The sequence below is a fragment of the Morus notabilis genome, unplaced genomic scaffold, assembly GCF_000414095.1.
Source record: "Morus notabilis unplaced genomic scaffold, ASM41409v2 Scaffold1005, whole genome shotgun sequence".
Lineage (NCBI taxonomy): Eukaryota > Viridiplantae > Streptophyta > Magnoliopsida > Rosales > Moraceae > Morus > Morus notabilis.
Genome location: NW_010363292.1, coordinates 383,311 through 401,002, shown reverse-complemented (window position 1 = coordinate 401,002; position 17,692 = coordinate 383,311). Strand labels below are relative to the sequence as shown.

Genomic DNA, 17,692 nt, shown 5'->3' with positions numbered 1-17,692 from the left:
CAATATGTATTAATTATTTGAGACCTTTTTTTAGGCCCGTTTATTTTTAGAATCAGTTTTAGATAATTTATTGTCCTCTCACTATGTCAATAGTCTCATTAATTTTATCAATTCGAGTTTATAATTTAAATTTTATTATAATAAAAAATTCTAAAAAATAATTATATCTAATTTTTTTATTACAATAAAAAGTTTTCATATAAAGTCACATCTTAACTCAAATTAAAAACTCAAATCAGCGAATTAAATGGACCATAACTCTGATTAAAATTACATCAAATAAATTTGTATTGAAAAGTAAAAAATTACGAATAATTTACCTGATTGGAGTTATGGAATTTAATATTAGACAGTCAAAAGTCCATCGGGTATACGTCGCAGGTGACGAAATACAACTAGAATTTTAATGGGTCAACTCATATGCGTTCACACGTGGCATTGCCCCTACAAATTGATTGCAAATATATCCTAAGAATCGAAATCTCTGTGTCAATTAAGGGCCGTTTAATTTATTGATTTAAATTTTTAATTTGAGTTAAAATGTGATTTTATATGAAAATTTTTTATTGTAATAAAAAAATTAAATCTGACTGTTTGTAAAAAAATTTTACTGTAATAAAATTTAAATTATAAATTCAAATCAGTGAAATAAACAGATATACGGACATTTTTTTCAATAATGAAATGCTATTCTGTTTGTTTGACGTACTGTCCGCTCACCATGCCTTTTGACTAGCCCCCTTCTTGGACGACGCTGCAAATTTTTCACATACATCAAACCAATATGTATTAATTGTTTGAGACCTTTTTTTAGGCCCGTTTATTTTTAGAATCAGTTTTAGATAATTTATTGTCCTCTCACTATGTTAATAGTCTCATTAATTTTATCAATTTGAGTTTATAATTTAAATTTTGTTATAATAAAAAACTTTAAAAAATAATTATATTTAATTTTTTTATTACAGTAAAAAGTTTTCACATAAAGTCACATCTTAATTCGAATTAAAAACTCAAATCAGCGAATTAAATGGACCATAACTCTGATTAAAATTACATCAAATAAATTTGTATTGAAAAAGTAAAAAATTATGAATAATTTATTTTTTTCAATCCTATTATATAAACTTAACACCATATAACAATAAAAAGCAAATCCTATAAAACACACAAATTAAACCCACTCTTTATTAGTGGTAGTACTCAATATCTATAGTGCTCTCAAATATTTTTCAACAATAATATTAGTGTGTAGAAAGATGTTCAGTTTATATAATAATGACAACGTCTATTTTCCATCACAATAACTTTTAAAATGTATAACAGCAAGGAATATATTTAAATGTCAGTGAAATAAACATAACACAAATGTTAAAGACTGAGACCCCATCCCTATAAATCTTGAGAAAAAAATAAAAAAACACTACTCAAGATAGTAAGAAAGAATATTATTTATACCGCTTCTAAACAACGTCATTCAATTAATAAAGAAAAAATGATATGACACAATAATATTCAATTATTTAGAATTATATAAATAATAAGTTCTTACTGTACTTTTTTTAATAAAAATTTTATTTTTTTCATTTTCAATTTTTAAACAACCCAAAATTGTCTTTTTTATTCTCCGAAATCAGTCCACTAATTTCTGTCCTCCCAACTTTTTCACTCTTCCAAACAAATGCTAAATATTGTAAATTTTTTATGATCATGATATAATGGGCCTTATCATCTGGATCATTAAAAATCCTGATACGCATAATATATTGAAGGACCACGGCTGTCGATGAAGCAGGAGATTAAGAGGAGTCGTTTGCAAAATGGAATGAAGTTTGGGTGGTTGTAGAGATCCAAAATTTTGTTTGCGGCACTGCATTGCACACCCAACACTCCCTTGACTCGCCACGCGTTTATTTGTGGGCTCCACTTATTTCTCGTCTCTTATATCCTCCAACCTCTCTCTCTCTCTCTCTCTCTCTCTCTATCTCACCTGCCTTCCACTCCCTTCCAACTAAGCAAATCTTCTTCGTCTTCCTCTCTCTCTCTGCAAAGATGTTATTTCTATTTCACTAGTCAACATCATATCATACAGAACTCTCTCTCTCTCTCTCTCTCTCTCTCTACAATAAGGAAAGCCAAAGACAACAGAAGAGAGAGAAACAAGGGACCAAACCTCCGCCATGTCTCCCAGCAAGCTCAATTCCAATGTAATCACCTCCTCTCCCTCTCTCTCTCTCTCTCTCTCTCTCTCTCTCTCTCTCTCTCTCTCTCTCTAGCTCTCTACATATATTTATGTATGTGTATATTTATATGTGTCTATGTGTATTGTTGAAATTCGCACATCGTTATTTGCTTTAGTTTTTGATTTTTCAAATTGCGATGTCAATTCTATCCTTTAATGGCTGGTTTGCTCGGTGAGATTATGATTTTGTGTGGCAATGGATAATTGTCGAGTTTGTTGAGCATAAAGACCTTGTTTTCTTAAGAGTGCTTAGCGAAATTTCTTGAATTTTTGGTTGATCAAGTTTATTGCAGTGGTTTGGAGAAGCCAAGGATTGATGTTAATCTGAACAGAGTGGGAATTGTTAGAAAATACGAGAATCCACGGGCCAAATTGAAATCTATTTTAGGCATGGGGAATTTTTCTATATATTTTGTTTTTTTTTTTAATATAATTTGCTGAAAGAAATATGGTCGCTTTATTGTTCTTTCTAATGAACAGGATGATGAGAGTGTTTCTACGTCACAACCTGAGAATGGTTTTCTCAGTTCAATTTCGCTTCTGAATTCAGAAAAGGCCGTTCAGGAACTTCTTCAACAAGCTCCTGTTCAGCAAAATGATGACCATCTTATAGAGTTCTCCGAGGCTTTGAGAAGTAAGATCATGTTTTTATCCTTCTAAAACTGTTTATGTAACTGTATTTTGCACAAATACATAGATAGTCAGATGCCGATCTTGCATTGAATCCCATTGCAGCGGTTGCAAAGGCTTTGAGACGAGCTGCTGAAGGAAAGGCTGCTGCCCAAGCTGAGGCAGCCGAATGGAAGCGTAAATTTGAACTGGAAAGGGTGCGGAATTTGCATTTGGAATGTAAAGGTTCTCTATTGAATGACATGCCTTAATTAGCTCCAACGTGTCGTTTTGCACTTTTAAATACTTTAGTGTGGTCAAGGATGACTAAGGAAATACACTTTTTGAACGTTTGTGAACAGATTTCAGCCGTTAAACTATTAAGCATTCAGGATAACTTTTTCATTTTATGGAACACGCGTAAAGTACCGGACAAACTGTTCTTGAGACTCCTTTAGGTTGAATTACTTTTAGTCTCTTTTTTCTTTTTTGGTTTGCTGATAATCATCTGTAAGGTAATGGAGACACTTAAGTTGGTTTTTATGGCCCAACTTGGTTTTTAAGAGATTTCTGCAAACTATCTATTTGAGGCAAATCTCTGCCTTACGAAAAATGAGTTTTACTTATATGCATTGTAACAGTATTTTTTTGACTTTATTGTACAGATATGTCTCTTGAGGAGAATCATAGGGATGATGACAAGAGAGAGCACTTGGCCAGGCAATCTAATAAGCATCTTGAACAGTGTTGTGGGAGTAACGGATTATGCTCGCATGAGGTTCTTCAGGATAAGGAAGCCAATTCTGATTCAAAGGTGATTCCAGATAAATATACAAGAAAGGTACCTTTTCTTTTGGTATTGTTAATCATTTTCTGCTTCACTATTCTAGTACAATTTCTTGCTTTATTACCTTCATTGATATAGTCCAAAAAAAGCGCAATTGTTGCCAACTCTCTCTTTGGAAGGGACTTTTTACGGAATAGCATTCAAAGTCTATGGTTGTTTCTGTTGCCTGAGTTAATTATATCTACTAGAACATCATACTTACCATAACTAGAAGCATCATGTTTAAATATAACAGTGCCACAACTACTTTACAACTATTAGTGTTTGTAGCCCAACATACATATTTTTAATCCAAAATTTATGATTAATAATTATTATGATACCATGTTTATTCTACTAGTACTACGTTATATTTCTATGACTATGCAGATATAGTCCATCGCTACACGCCCACTTTTTAGATTTCTGTTTCATGGTTGAACAGATACTCTCATTGTTCACAAAGAACTTCATGTACATAAAGTGTAATCAGTTGTAAATCAGTACAACAAGATCTTAAACCTGTTGCAAATAACAGTATCCCTGCCTACACTTCGCAGAGTATTATTTACTAAAACTGCATATGCATAAAACAGGCATCATTTAAACTTTCATGGTGCTGCAAGGGTGAATACAGTGACCAACACAAGCATGACATTGTCTCTTTTGAAAGAGGAAATATTACAACTGCAGAGCGCAGCAGTAAACAGGTATTTTCTCTGCTATCTGTTTCCTGAGCCCACCTATGTATTTTTATTTTTCTGTTTTCGCGTGAAATTTTGACAAAGAGTTGCAAGAGTTGAGTCGTTTTACTGTGAAATTCAGTTTCCAGGCGTCTCCACTCTATCATCTAATTAAATACTCATCTTCATTTCAGATTTCTTTGAAGTGGGAATCTGACCCACAGACTGTACTTATATTGACAAAACCAAATTCAACTTCTGTGCAAATTCTTTGTGCAGAAATGGTCAGGTGTGGATACTGAGATATCCTTAGTTTTCCATAGATAATGAAGCAAACATTTTTCTCTAGTTGCTTCCAGTATTATACTAGAGTTAACCTCTGTGAACTCTATCTTAACCTTTTAAACTTAAAAAGCCGTATTTAGGACAAAAAATTTTCCGCTCCCTCATTCATTTGTCTTTTTACTTCAATCAGCTGGCTAAAAGAGCAGAAAAAGTTGGACATTTATGTGGAACCACGTGTGAGAACTGAACTTCTAACAGAGTCATCTGACTTCAACTTTGTCCATACCTGGAAAGACGGTGAGTGGCGAAAGTACCACCGCAAAAGATCTTTTTAAACGGGTTTTCTAGTATAATTCTATTTTCCGTCACATATTGGAAGTGCGATTTCTGTCTTGGACATTTGGACCAATTGCTATGAACGCCACTACTTGATGCTTCTCATGGAAAATTGCACATGTGTCTGCTCAAACATGCATGCCATCCACACCCATCATATTTTTGTTTGCTGTGATATTATTAGAAGTAGTTTGTGTAACGAGACTCATAGTGCAGATTGTCTCTAAATTTTAATTGAATATCTGTGTGGTTTCACTTGCATTTTACTTATGCCCTGATTTTGGTATGTAAAGTTTTAATAGTTTTGCTGTTTTCTTGACAGATAATGAAATTACGCACCTGCATAGAAAAGTTGATCTCGTTGTAACTCTTGGTGGAGATGGAACTGTCCTCTGGGTATGTGATGATTTTGACCATACCTTATATATATTATACTTCTCAGAACTCAAGTACTTATAGTATCGAGGGAATATACTTTCATGATCTATCAGTATTCTATCGTTCTTTGTGTCTCTTTTACGTGTTAATGACAGAATTTTTGTAGTCAAAGCATTTGGAAAGACCAATAGTATTAGTGAAAAGTGATTTTAAGCAGAGTTGAAAACTAGAAAGTGAATAGTTGAAGCTAGTATCAATTGGTGCACCGTAATCTTTAACAATTGATTGCCCACTAGATTTTCTAATCTCATATCATGTGGGTGCTTGCTTTCCTGAAACTGTTGTATTTTTGGATCTACAGTAATCTGTTTGTCCTGCTGTTTCTGTTGGGAGACGTTTTCATTTCTTTTACCTATTGCCATGTCCTAATGATTCCTAAAATGAAGTCTTACAAACTTTCAGATTGAAATCAGCCTCTAATAGTAGTGACGTCTTTATTTTATTGATATCATCTTTAGCATCTAATTAGGATGGTAATGATCCTTTGCAGGCAGCATCCATGTTCAAGGGACCAGTTCCTCCCGTTGTCCCATTTTCTTTAGGGTCTCTGGGCTTTATGACCCCTTTTTGTATCCTTCAGCTATTGTTGCCTTCTTGCCTTCGTAAGCAATCAGTGTTTTGAACATGTTGATTGTTTAGCTTCTTAGTTGCAGGAATCCTCGTCGTCACATGATTGTTACCTTTCGTCTGTCATGTTCAAAAGTTTTCTTTAACTTTCTTCAGACAGTGAACACTATAAAGAATGCCTTGATTCAGTTCTAAAGGGTCCCATTAGTATCACACTGCGGCATCGGTTGATGTGCCGCGTGCTTAGAGATGCCGCCAAAAATGAGTACGAGACTGAAGAACCTGTCATTGTTCTGAACGAAGTCACAATTGACCGTGGGATATCATCATACCTGACAAACCTGGAGTGCTACTGTGACAACTCCTTTGTCACATGTGTCCAGGGTGATGGGTTGATTCTATCAACAACATCCGGAAGTACTGCATATTCGTTGGCTGCTGGAGGATCAATGGTTCATCCCCAGGTTTGTTTTACATTTACTGAGTAGATCATAGTGCAGACATCACCTTAGTCGCAATCATTTTGGAAAAAGCTAGTTTCTGAACCATATTAGTGTGAGTTTATGGTTGATATTTTTTATGTTATCAACCTCTACTGTATCATAATTTCTATTCCCTTTTCCATATTTCCAGGTTCCTGGAATCCTTTTTACGCCAATTTGTCCACACTCCTTATCGTTTCGCCCTCTGATATTACCAGAGCATGTGACGATACGCGTGCAAGTTCCTTTCAATAGCAGAAGCCATGCGTGGGTCTCATTTGATGGCAAGGACAGGAAGCAGTTGCGACCTGGGGATGCACTTGTGTGCAGTATGGCTCCTTGGCCTGTGCCCACGGCATGTCTAGTTGATTCCACTAGTGACTTCTTGCGCAGCATACATGAGGGCCTCCACTGGAATCTGAGAAAGACACAGTCCTTCGACGGCCCTCGGGATACATAACCAACCATTACGATTACTTTTTCTACATTGTTCATCAGTCTTTCTAAATGAAAACAGCTCCCCTTGGAATCTGACTTATTAGTGTCGTTCCTGAAGAAAGGGAAGCAAAGGAGGAACCAATTTAATGAGTAATGAAAACTTTTTTTTTTCCTAAAATTTCATTATTTCCTCATAACCTAAGTAGCTTGTATGCGTATTGTGTTATATAAGTAGAGTGATAGTTTGAGACGTATGGCAAAAGATTAATATGGATTCAGTTGTATGAGAAATTTGTAAACTACAGATAGATATTTCATATAAATTATTTATACACAAACTTACATATGGCGACTCTTTTTCTAGTTATTGATTCATGGACACTAAGACACGACTGTGACACTCTCCCCCACTTATTCTCTTTTTCCCCTTTTTTTTTTTTTTTTTTTTTTTTCTCCTGTGAATCGGCTGCCCCCGCCCTTCCCTGAACTTTTCGTTCATCATAGCACTTCCTCGATTGCTTTTTTAGTGATGTTTCGCTATTTTATGACATTATTTCCAAGCACGTTCTCTTTCTCTCTCTTCTGATGAGACAAGAATATTCATATTTAGATACGTATATAGACACTATACTTAGCTTACATATACTAGATCTATACTTTGCTTATCTTTTACTCCCAAAACGAATACGGGTAAATTTTATCGTCAGCAATGCAAAATAAAAAATATTTTCCAATTTCTGAAGGTAGTTTTTGTGTTTTGTAAAATCATACTTAACCTAATGTCGTATTTCACGGGTCAAAACGTATGTTTATCATCACGTAGAATGCATATTTAGCACTAGAATGCCCCCATTCTCTTCGCTTCTCTGCGTGTTTTTAGTGAAAAAAAAAAAGGTCCAAACAATGTGACTCGCTAGTTTGGCTTCCCTTTAACCGTTCCCCTTGGTCAATTAAACACCGATTTGATCAAGCTTAACCTACTGTAAATCACAGCACAAAAATAATTATTATGTCGATTATTTCCTTCTAATAATTATTCTATTATCTTTAATGATAGTATTAATTGGCTTCTTTCTGTTACTATCCTATTACTTTTCTCATCTAAAAGCCAAACTTTCATGTTTTATTTTTTGAGAGGTAACTTTGAATTACTCAGCTTATATATAACAAGGTTGGCTACTTAGGGAGTAGTCATTATATATCATGAAGGGACCACTAAATTGAAGAACGGCCAAACAATACGTAAAACTTCATAAAAATGGTCTTAGGATATCCGTCACTTAGGCAAAGTTGGCAGCACTACCCTTCCTATGACCATTGTACCAGTACTTGTTTTATTAGGTTAATATTTAGCTATCAGACCTTCCCCAATATAAATGCTATATTTAAGACCAAAAGATATAAATATTACATATTTCCTATGCTCTTCTATGTTGTGCTCCAAAGAACTACTATTTTAAATGCTAAATCTATTTTTTGTCATGATTATTCAGCTTTGAAATTTATAAAAGTGAACTTTTAATTTTAAATTTTTTTAAAAAATGATAATGTTAATACTTATTAAGGGGAAAGATGAATACGTAAACTGATAGCAATTGAATATCAATATCAAAAGGATTCTTATCTCCCCTTATACATGTCTATCTAGTAGCTCCATTGAAAAGGAGTTCAAGATCAATTAAGTTAACCTTTTAAACCGATAGTAATTAATTGCTGACCAATTAGTTAAAACAACTAAAAAAAGAAAGAAACAACTCGATGCCTAAATATTTGAAGATTATATTCTTGGGCTAATGTAGTTTTAGAGTTATGGAGACTCTTCGCAAGAAGGTTTTTCAAATGTAGCCCTAGATAGCCGTTACGGCTCTATGGCTAAAGACGTGCAATATGCAAATTGCAAGCCCTACTTCTCTCTATTATGGCACTTGGTAAAATTTGTAATTACGGTTCTCCTACCTAAAGAAAAGTTCAAAAACACCAAAAAGTATGCAAAGTAAATTTGTAATTCCGGATTTCCTACCTAAAAAGTTACAAAAAAACACCAAAAAAGTATGCAAGTCTATTTATGTCATTAGGCCTCACGCGAAATGCATAACCCATCCTTACACGGTCTCACAAAACATACTATTCGCGTAAAATATTAAGAAACACATTAAAAAGGCTACCCATCACATGTATTAGCAAAGACTTAAACAAGAATCATGGCCTTAAGAATACCCCCTTTAGATTTCCACTCGTATATATATAAAGTTCCCTTCTCTTGTAAACTAATTTCTTCAGTTTCTTTTCAAATTAACATTTCCATTCAATCGTTTTGTTCTTTTTTACCTCTCCAAAATGTCGTCTCCGGTGCAAATCAACCATTCAACTTCGCAACAAAAAGTGGGCACTTTGCCTTTTGCAGCTTTGTGCAAATCCCTGGTCACTTCAGGCCTATTCCTCTTCTTCTTTTACATCGTTTTGTTCGACACTCACCAATACCAACCTTCTGATCTCTTGGCAACCGTTAAACAAAAATGGCCATCTTCAAGTGCTACTAAAACCTCTTTTAGTACTCCTACCAATCTTAGTCACATTGTGTTTGGAGTTGTTGGATCGATGAACACATGGAAGAACAAAAGATTCTACTCCCAAGCTTGGTGGCGACCAAACGTTACAAGGGGTTATCTCTTCCTAGACAGACCTCCTACCAACGAGTTCTTACCCTGGCCTTCTTCTTGGCCTCCTTTTCGGGTCAACGAGGACCTCACGAAAATGAAAACACACCCCAATTTCTTGAAGCCAACTCAGGTGAGAATTGCTCGTACCGTTTTGGAGACATTTAGACAAGGTGATCAGGACGTGAGATGGTACGTCATGGCGGATGATGACACCGTTCTTGCCGTCGATAACTTGGTAGGAGTTCTGGCCAAGTACGACCATACTAACAAGTTTTACATAGGAACTAATTCGGAGTGCGTCAAGTCGAATTTCGATTTCTCGTTTGAAATGGCGTTTGGGGGAGCAGGTTATGCTATGAGTTATCCTCTAGTGGCTTCCTTGGCGGGGAAGTTAGATGCTTGTCTTGAGAGGTATCCTAGATTGTGGGTCAGTGATTTCATGTTGTTCACATGTCTCTCTGATCTAGGAATTTCTCTGACTCATAACAATGGATTTCATCAGGTGAGAAATTTTCCTGTGCCTCCAAGATTAATTATGTGCACTAATAACTAAAAATAATCTAATTTCCCTTTAAGCACTCGAAAGAAAAAAAAAAAAAAAGAGCAATAATTAGCATTGTCAGATTCTGAATGTAAGTATGGTATCACTTTGATCCCCCAAACATTTTTTTTTTTTGGCATATATTTTGACAGTTTTAACTCCTGACTCTAAAATGGATAAATAGTTCTGAGATTTGATAGAAATAACTACGTCTTAGTCACATGGTAACTGTTTTTTTCTAACAAAAATAGTTGACATTAAATGCAAAATATTTACTTCATTGTGGTTAAAAATCCTTGAAAATGAAAACGTTTTTCAATTTAGTCCAACTATTCCGTCATCTTGTTTTGAAGAAAAAGAAGATTAAAAGCTCATGATTTACGTATTTCCCTTTTTTTTTTCCTGGTATTTGTAGATTGATCTATTTAGAGACGTATCTGGCCTATTGTCATCTCATCCACAAACGCCTTTCCTCTCCCTTCACCACATAGACACGATAGACCCAATCTTCCCCGGGAAGAACCGTCCCGACTCCATTAACCACCTCATGAAGGCTGCAAAATCAGACCAGTCACGCCTTCTCCAGCAGACAATATGTCACCACAGGCCAACCAACTGGACATTCTCCGTCTCATGGGGCTATTCTGTGCATATCTACGAAAACATTTTGCCTCGAAGCTTTCTTCGAAAACCCCTCGAGACGTTTAGGCCTTGGAAAAGCATGAGGCCACCTCTCTACATGTTCAACACCCGCTGGCCTACCAACAATCCTTGTGAAGCTCCTCATGTGTTCTTCTTCGACTCCGTGGAGAATTCTACCGAAAAAGATCAAATTACAACGACTTATATTCGAGTGTTTCCTCGTGGTTTGCCTGCTTGTTCTTCCGGTGGCAACCATTCTGCGGATCATATGGCCAAGATTCGCATCTTCTCACCGGCTAAACTACCTTTGGAGGTCAGCTTTCTGTTATGTTTGTTTGGCAAATAATATTGTTAACCGATTATGATTGAGTTTGAGAAATGAGCTTGTTTTAATTTTGATTATTTGCTTTTTGTGTTGTGTATATATAAAGGCTGGAGGAAGAGAATGTTGTGACGTTGTGCATACATCTGGGATGAACATTACGGAGGTGAGATACAGGCCATGCATAAAGGACGAAGTCACTGCCTAAATTATGACTGTTTCCGTACGGATACTGTGGTTCTAGTTTCATTGTCAACCATAACTAGTAACAGGAAAGGAAAAACAGGTCAAGAATGGGGAAAATCTCAATGTCTATGATGAGAATTTAGAAAGGAATGAAAGAAGAAATAGGGATAGAAAATTATGGTTCTACCCTTGTAGGTTTTGTTTTAGTTATAGTTTTGATAGCTTTCTCAAGATTTCTCAAGAAATCAAAGCAGAGAATTTTTCAGGAGAAAAATCGGGTTTTTACTTGGGCATAGAACTAGTCTAGAAGCCCGATTGTGAGGTTAACTTTCATTGTGGCCTCCGCGCAGAATCATTTTGGGCTGACAACGAGAAGAAGTTAAAACACTCGAAACTGCAGATGCATCCATTTTCTTCCACCAATAATTGCATATACTAATCTCAATTAATGTAGTTACCGTTATCCTTAATTTCGGTTCCAAAGTGAAAATGCTCAAGGCAACAACAGATCGAGATACAATTTTCAGTAAATTTTCTTCAACTTATATTTGTATTGGAAACCAAATCATTTAAAAGAGGAAAAGAAAAAAGTGACAGAATCTTATCTAGGCAGATGGATGGCCTACACAAACCTAGTTAACTTCATTCCCAGATAAATAAAGCACAACAATGCAAGTTTCTGTAACACAATACTTGGTTCCTCACAATATGAAGAGGAAGAATGGGGTCGGAATCATAACGGACTAGAAACAGAAATCGTGTTCGCTCAGTAATGAGCGGTAAAATGTACCAGGACAAAGAATATCCTAAGCACCCTAGCACCCAAAACTCCCACGAATCCATTCGTTAGGTTGCCAACCTTTTTATAACATCTTGAAAGTGGGCCAGACCAACTTGCTTTATAAAAACTTTTTTAAAAAAAAAATCATAAGAAAGGAGAAGATGCATCCCTTGAGTTACTAATGGGACTTCTGAATTCCTATCCAACGAGCATAGTCCACCCACCTGCAATTAGAAAAGTTTAAAGGAGTGAATAACCAAGGGAAAAAGAATTCTTTGAAATCAAAAAGTGCACAAGACAAAAATCCTTACAATAATGAACCCAAGAATGTGTTTCCAGTCCTAACAGCAAAGCATAGTGCACTCAGTATAAGCTTCTGCTCATGTAGTAAGGGCTCCAATATACGTTGTTCAATAACGCCGGCCAGTACTTGGTACCTGTTCATCATAATTATGTTTCGGTAAATCATTGCAAAATCAATATTTTTCCTATAAAGCTTCTCTAAGTTGATGCAAGAAGCTGATAACTATATAACACAACAGGTCTCGAGGGTTATTACGGAAAAAACAGCAATCACCTTAGCATAAAAAAGTTGAATTGATAAAGCAGAAGATTAGTACCTGAGGTTGCTAAATGAAAGAAGCCACATACCTGAGGTTGCTAGAAACTGCCATGTAGACACCATAGGCAACACTGGTCGATAGTATAGGAACATTCTCAATTTCCTCTGCGGCAGAGTTATCAACTGCCTTCTTTGCATTTATCAAAGCATTTGTCACAGCCGTGCCAACCTACACAGAAATGAAATACATATTTGTCCATGTTCTTTTGGCTTTAGTGATGAGGACTCAAAATCTTTATTAATATAATTAACAAAGAATAAGGAAAAACGGCGACAAAAATGAAATGGAAAGCTTATGAAAACTAACCAGTGACGAAACAGTCCCCACTGCAAAAAGCTTTGTCCCGTTGCGCTGCAGAAACGACAAAGATATGTTAATTCATCTAACTTTATTTCAGATATAACCTAAGCAATTATGCAGGTAACCAGAAATCGCCCTACCACTATGGCACCAAGCCTCTGCAACAACGAGTACGATGTCCCAGCGAGAGCAACCTGTGGACACATATTTGGGATCATATTAGTAACTATATACCATTTCTCACGGCAAGGTTGGCAAAATGTCATGACATAACCTGGAAAGCGTTATCAGGGCAGTTATGGAAAAACTTGGCAATCAGTCCCGCGCTAACTGCAAGCGGCGGTCGGAGAGAAACAGTGGGAGCAGGAAGATAAACAAGCATGAAATCCGCAATTATGGCCATTACCTAAGAAAAACAAAATTAAAGACACAATTTACAAACAATAAATATTTGATGTACAAAACACAACTGAATTTTTTGTTATGGTTTACAGAAAATTTTCCAAAAACAGCTATGCAAAACACACAAGAATGAAAAGAACGATATGCCAATTGATGAAGAGAAAAAAAGATACATACCACATCTGCAAAAACAACTTCAAGCTCATTGAAGAAGTTTTCCCTGCGGCGTTCATACTCAGCAGCAGTCTAAAATATGATAAACAAAAACAAAAAAACAAAAACACATAAGAGAAGATAAAAACAGCTTTAGTCAAACCAATCCAAATATCCAATATACGTTTTAGATGATAAAAATGGTAAGTAAAATTTATGTTTCTCTACTTCTGATGGCTACTATATATATCCTATCCCCAAAAACTTCACCATCTAAGTCCGGGTCTGCAAATTAGAGTGAAACTAGAGAAATGCTCACAAATTGGAGAGGCGTAATTGAATTATGCCTTTTCTTAAAGGTTATTAGATTTCAAGTTTCACTTTATCCGCCTATATCAACTTAAGAACGGTAGAACTCTGAGAATGGTAAGAAAAATTTTGGAGTTCTAGAGAACCATGTAGAATCTGACAGAAATAGTTATCGAATTGTTTAGATGAATATCTCATTTTTCCACATCCACACAGAAACACTCAGATATTGAATAATGGAATCTTTATTTATTCATTATTTATTTTCTTGCAGAAAACAAAACCTGACAAAAGAAAACTTTCAGTCACTAATTGAGTGATGGAATCTTTATTCATATTTTATTTTTATTTAAGGGAATCTTTACTCAATTGCCAAGGTAAAGTCGTAAACTTTTTTCGTATTCACACAGAAGTTAAAAACAATTGCACAAATTATTCAAAAAGACGAGAATTAACTCGATTTAATAATAAATAACAAAAAAAAAAATAAGTGAGTCGCTGAAAGAAAGAGAATGACCTTGGTGAAGACTCCGACGCCGCACTCCATGGCAACTTTGGCCAGGAACAAATCGTCGGCCAACAGCCTCTCCTTGAATCCACCGAACTGCATGAGCCATCGGAACAACGATGACTTCTCGAGCTCGAAGTACCTGGTGACCACCAATCCGGGGATCCGCCCGGCCTCAATCGCCGCAGCCAAGTCCTTAGGCAAGCTCTCCAGAGACCGGCCTGCGTCCTTCAGAACCAAAAGCACCTCCGCTCTGTTCTTGCGTCCCGCATTGTCCGATCCGCCGCCCTCACCGTGATGATCGTCTCCACCTCCGCCGCCGCCTCCGGAAGATCCGTGTCCATTATCGCTTCCTCCGCCGCCGCCGCCGGTTGACGCGGCGAATAAATGATTCAGGCGGCGGCGGTGGTGGAAGGTGAGGGAGGAGGAGGCGGCCGCGGTGGGAGGATTGACGGTAAGGTGGAGGAGAGACGAGGAAGAGGAGGAAGAGAGAAATGAGCGGCGAGGATTGAAATTGGAGAGTGATAAGGAAGACGAAGAAGAGGAAGCGGGAGACAAGCAGATGGCGATCGCCATTGTTGTGAGCGTCGGGGGTTGGTGGCGCACGGAAATGAGTCTCACCGTCTCTCGCTTTCTCCCTCTCTCTCTCTCTCTCTCTCCTCTGGTTATGGGGGCGTTGTTTCTTAGAGAGAGCAGAGATTGTGACACAGCGAAAGAGAGCACAACTTAACTAGGGGTTTTTCGCTTTAAATAAAAAATAAAAAGAAAAGGAAAAAAAAATTAGGGGTTTTTTCTGCATTGGTCTTTCCGACTCGAGCTTCGTAGCGCGTTGGAAATGGATTCCTCCGCAATAGTACAAATTTGGGCGACATTTTTTTTTTTTTTGGGTTTCTTTTGCCCTTTTGGCTGAAATACAATTTTGGTAATATTGCCATGTATAAAATAAAATTGATACCTGTATTTACAAGTATTAGATTTAAAATTCCCTCCAAAAAAGTGTTCGATTTAAAATTCCCTCCAAAAAAGTATTAGAGTACGTTTGGTTTATGTATTCAGAACATGATTCAAAATTATTTTTGTTTTACGTGTATTTTTTGTGAGAGAAAACACTATAAATAACTATGAATCATGATTCATAATCAGGGACGAATATAGGAAACAAACGTCCCCTTAGATTTAAAATTATATATTTTCTCAAATAAAAAAAATCACATTAATTAAATTATTGTGTTCTCAATAAATTTTACACTAAACGAGTATTTCACACCTACCTTCAAAATTAAAGTTAAGCCTCAAATTGAAAAAAAAAAAAGAATTGTTTTGCATTCAAAATAAACTTTTAAAAAAAGTAATAAAAGTTTATCAAAGAAAAAGTAATAAAAGAGGGATAAGTTCCTAAAACAAATAAAATAAAAGAGGGATAAGTGTTTTTTTTAGAGGAGTACGCTATAGGTTTTATAGGCAGCAAATAACTCAAATTTTCTGAGTTCGATATTAAATTTGAATTGAGGAAGAATACATTCCATTAAGGCATTAACCGATTAAATTCTGTCACTTTATTTCTTACAAAAGCAAACGCATATACTATTATAATAATGTAAGTAAATCAGAGAATGTGTCCAAAATGTTCCGGGCCTCCAACAAAAGAATAAAATAAACTAAAATGTGTTTGAAAAAGAAAAAAAACAAGAAAAAAGAAGGCTTTAACTTTATATCTTTTTCGCTTCGCAGATTTGAGTTTTCAATTCGAATTGAGATGTGATATTTTTTTAGAGTTTTTAACTGTAGCATAAAAAGTTAGATATAACATTTGTTGAGAATTTTTAACTGTATAAATCTAAAACTAAAAATTAAAATCGGTAAAATAAACGAGACCTTAAAAAATCTTTTTTGGTCATAATCATCGTAACCAGTGAGCATGTATAATAACATACTCAAATAATTTGAAGAATCGTATTCTCTTCCACAAACTTTGTGATTTGATTTGATCATCATAACTTGTGATGTACTTTTAAGTAGTAAAAAAAGATAAATGTAAGTTGGAGTTTTTTAATTAGTGTTTAGATAATATCTGAAAACCGTGCTTTTATATCTAAAAGGAGTTTTTGAATCTATTTTGATAAAAAAGTTAAAAACACTTATTATTATAAAAAGTAATGTAATAAAAAGATATAAATGAGATATTTAATTTATTATTCACAAATAAAAAATAAAAAATGTAAATAAAAAAATTTTCATAAGCAATATGATTTGTTCTAAAAGTGTTTAAAATGCTAAAAAATAACTATCTATCTAAATAAATTTAAAAATAACTTTTAAACTAAATAAGTTAAAAAAAAAAAATTTTTAAGCCAATCTAAACTAAAGGACATGTTTGTTTTTATTTCAAAGGAGAATGTATAGGTATAGCTAGGCATCCATGTTTTTTTTTTTTTTTTTTTTACTTTATATCTATTACGAAAAAGGGAAAAAATCACATTTGACTCATCGAAATTAATTTTTGAGGTGAAAGGAAAGATTCCAGTGGACCCCTATTAGCATTTTTTTTCCTTTTAAAATATTTATATGGTTTTTACTTTTTAGTAGTGGTGGGGTAAGAAAATGGGAACATCATATTAAAAACAAAAGACATATCAATTTTTATTGTAATTAGAATATAGTCATAAGTTAGTAAGTTACAATTATTAATTGGATGCGCAATTAAAATTTTTATTATGAAATGGGAATAAAACTGAAATTTATAAGAAATGATATATCAAAATTACTATTGAAATCTTTTGGTTGGAAAAATTAAAGTTAAAGTTAGATTATAGCACTTGCCCCGATTTTTTATTTATTTATTTTTATTTTGAGATACCTTCTATTTTTTTAATACAAATAATTGTGTTATTTATTTACTTATTATTATTATTATTTTTACAATTGGTTACTGGAGTTGGTAAGGAATGAAATTACTTTTTACCTAAAAAGGAAAAAAACAACAAACTCTATAAAGTCATAAATTACTTTGACTGCACGTGCGGGACACGGTCCAAAAACTCGCGTGAGAAAGTATCGAACAGGAGTTGGTAAGAAAAATGGAATCCTCAACACATTGGTCACTGTTAAACGGCCCATGTCATATGTCTTCTTTGGGGTCTTAATGACATTTCGCGAAAAGATTTTCTTTCTTTAAGACTCCTGACATATTTTTTCTCCGGCCACTGTATTTCATGTAAATAAGTTTCAAGCTTGTTTTTGGATATAATCTTCATGCGAAAGACCCCCATACTCAAATACATGTTTTAAAAAAATAATTATTAATTACACTTTTTTGTCAAAAGAAAAAAAAAACAAATATATTATATATATGAGTTCTTTTT

At 34.8% G+C, this 17,692-nt stretch overlaps 3 protein-coding genes across 6 annotated transcripts; 2 read left to right on the top strand and 1 right to left on the bottom strand.

Annotated features, from left to right (window-relative positions):
• Positions 1–1,678: 1,678 nt before the first annotated feature.
• On the top strand, positions 1,679–11,276 carry LOC21398420. Its single transcript, XM_010104066.2, has 5 exons — positions 1,679–1,690; positions 1,844–2,043; positions 9,435–10,065; positions 10,520–11,059; positions 11,178–11,276. The coding sequence occupies exons 1-5, from the start codon at positions 1,679–1,681 to the stop codon at positions 11,274–11,276; spliced, it is 1,482 nt and encodes a 493-aa protein (XP_010102368.2).
• On the top strand, positions 1,978–7,250 carry LOC21398421 (NAD(H) kinase 1). 4 transcript variants are annotated; one of them, XM_024169478.1, is made up of 11 exons: positions 1,978–2,204; positions 2,720–2,873; positions 2,975–3,088; positions 3,514–3,689; positions 4,271–4,384; positions 4,552–4,646; positions 4,833–4,939; positions 5,301–5,374; positions 5,907–5,985; positions 6,140–6,447; positions 6,617–7,250. In XM_024169478.1, exons 1-11 carry the CDS (start codon positions 2,178–2,180, stop codon positions 6,923–6,925), a joined length of 1,557 nt encoding a protein of 518 aa, XP_024025246.1. In that variant the 5' UTR covers positions 1,978–2,177; the 3' UTR covers positions 6,926–7,250. The 4 variants fall into 4 exon arrangements, with proteins under 4 accessions (XP_024025246.1, XP_024025245.1, XP_024025247.1 ...); XM_024169477.1 differs by having other exon boundaries at positions 2,975–3,094; XM_024169479.1 differs by lacking the exon at positions 2,975–3,088.
• Positions 11,277–11,868: 592 nt separating the features above from the next.
• LOC21398419 (protein RETICULATA-RELATED 4, chloroplastic) lies at positions 11,869–15,038 on the bottom strand. The gene is made up of 8 exons (XM_010104065.2): positions 14,340–15,038; positions 13,538–13,606; positions 13,233–13,364; positions 13,099–13,152; positions 12,965–13,009; positions 12,687–12,826; positions 12,347–12,472; positions 11,869–12,259 (listed from the first exon to the last, which is right to left on the bottom strand). The coding sequence occupies exons 1-8, from the start codon at positions 14,904–14,906 to the stop codon at positions 12,214–12,216; spliced, it is 1,179 nt and encodes a 392-aa protein (XP_010102367.1). The 5' UTR covers positions 14,907–15,038; the 3' UTR covers positions 11,869–12,213.
• Positions 15,039–17,692: the final 2,654 nt, after the last annotated feature.

What these genes read in the sequence shown, in the direction of transcription:
- LOC21398420 (XM_010104066.2), top strand. An exon ending in TCGTCTTCCTCTCTCTCTCT is followed by an intron (nt 2,044 to 9,434) that starts GCAAAGATGTTA and finishes GCCATCTTCAAG; the next exon opens with TGCTACTAAAACCTCTTTTA. An exon ending in CGGCTAAACTACCTTTGGAG is followed by an intron (nt 11,060 to 11,177) that starts GTCAGCTTTCTG and finishes GTATATATAAAG; the next exon opens with GCTGGAGGAAGAGAATGTTG.
- LOC21398421 (XM_024169477.1), top strand. Translation starts at nt 2,178, where the DNA reads ATGTCTCCCAGCAAGCTCAATTCCAAT. An exon ending in GAGATGGAACTGTCCTCTGG is followed by an intron (nt 5,375 to 5,906) that starts GTATGTGATGAT and finishes GATCCTTTGCAG; the next exon opens with GCAGCATCCATGTTCAAGGG. An exon ending in GATCAATGGTTCATCCCCAG is followed by an intron (nt 6,448 to 6,616) that starts GTTTGTTTTACA and finishes CCATATTTCCAG; the next exon opens with GTTCCTGGAATCCTTTTTAC.
- LOC21398419 (XM_010104065.2), bottom strand. Translation starts at nt 14,906, where the DNA reads ATGGCGATCGCCATCTGCTTGTCTCCCGCTTCCTCTTCTTCGTCTTCC. An exon ending in AAGTTGTTTTTGCAGATGTG is followed by an intron (nt 13,365 to 13,537) that starts GTATGTATCTTT and finishes TGTTTTTCTTAG; the next exon opens with GTAATGGCCATAATTGCGGA. An exon ending in TGGGGACTGTTTCGTCACTG is followed by an intron (nt 12,827 to 12,964) that starts GTTAGTTTTCAT and finishes ATTTCTGTGTAG; the next exon opens with GTTGGCACGGCTGTGACAAA.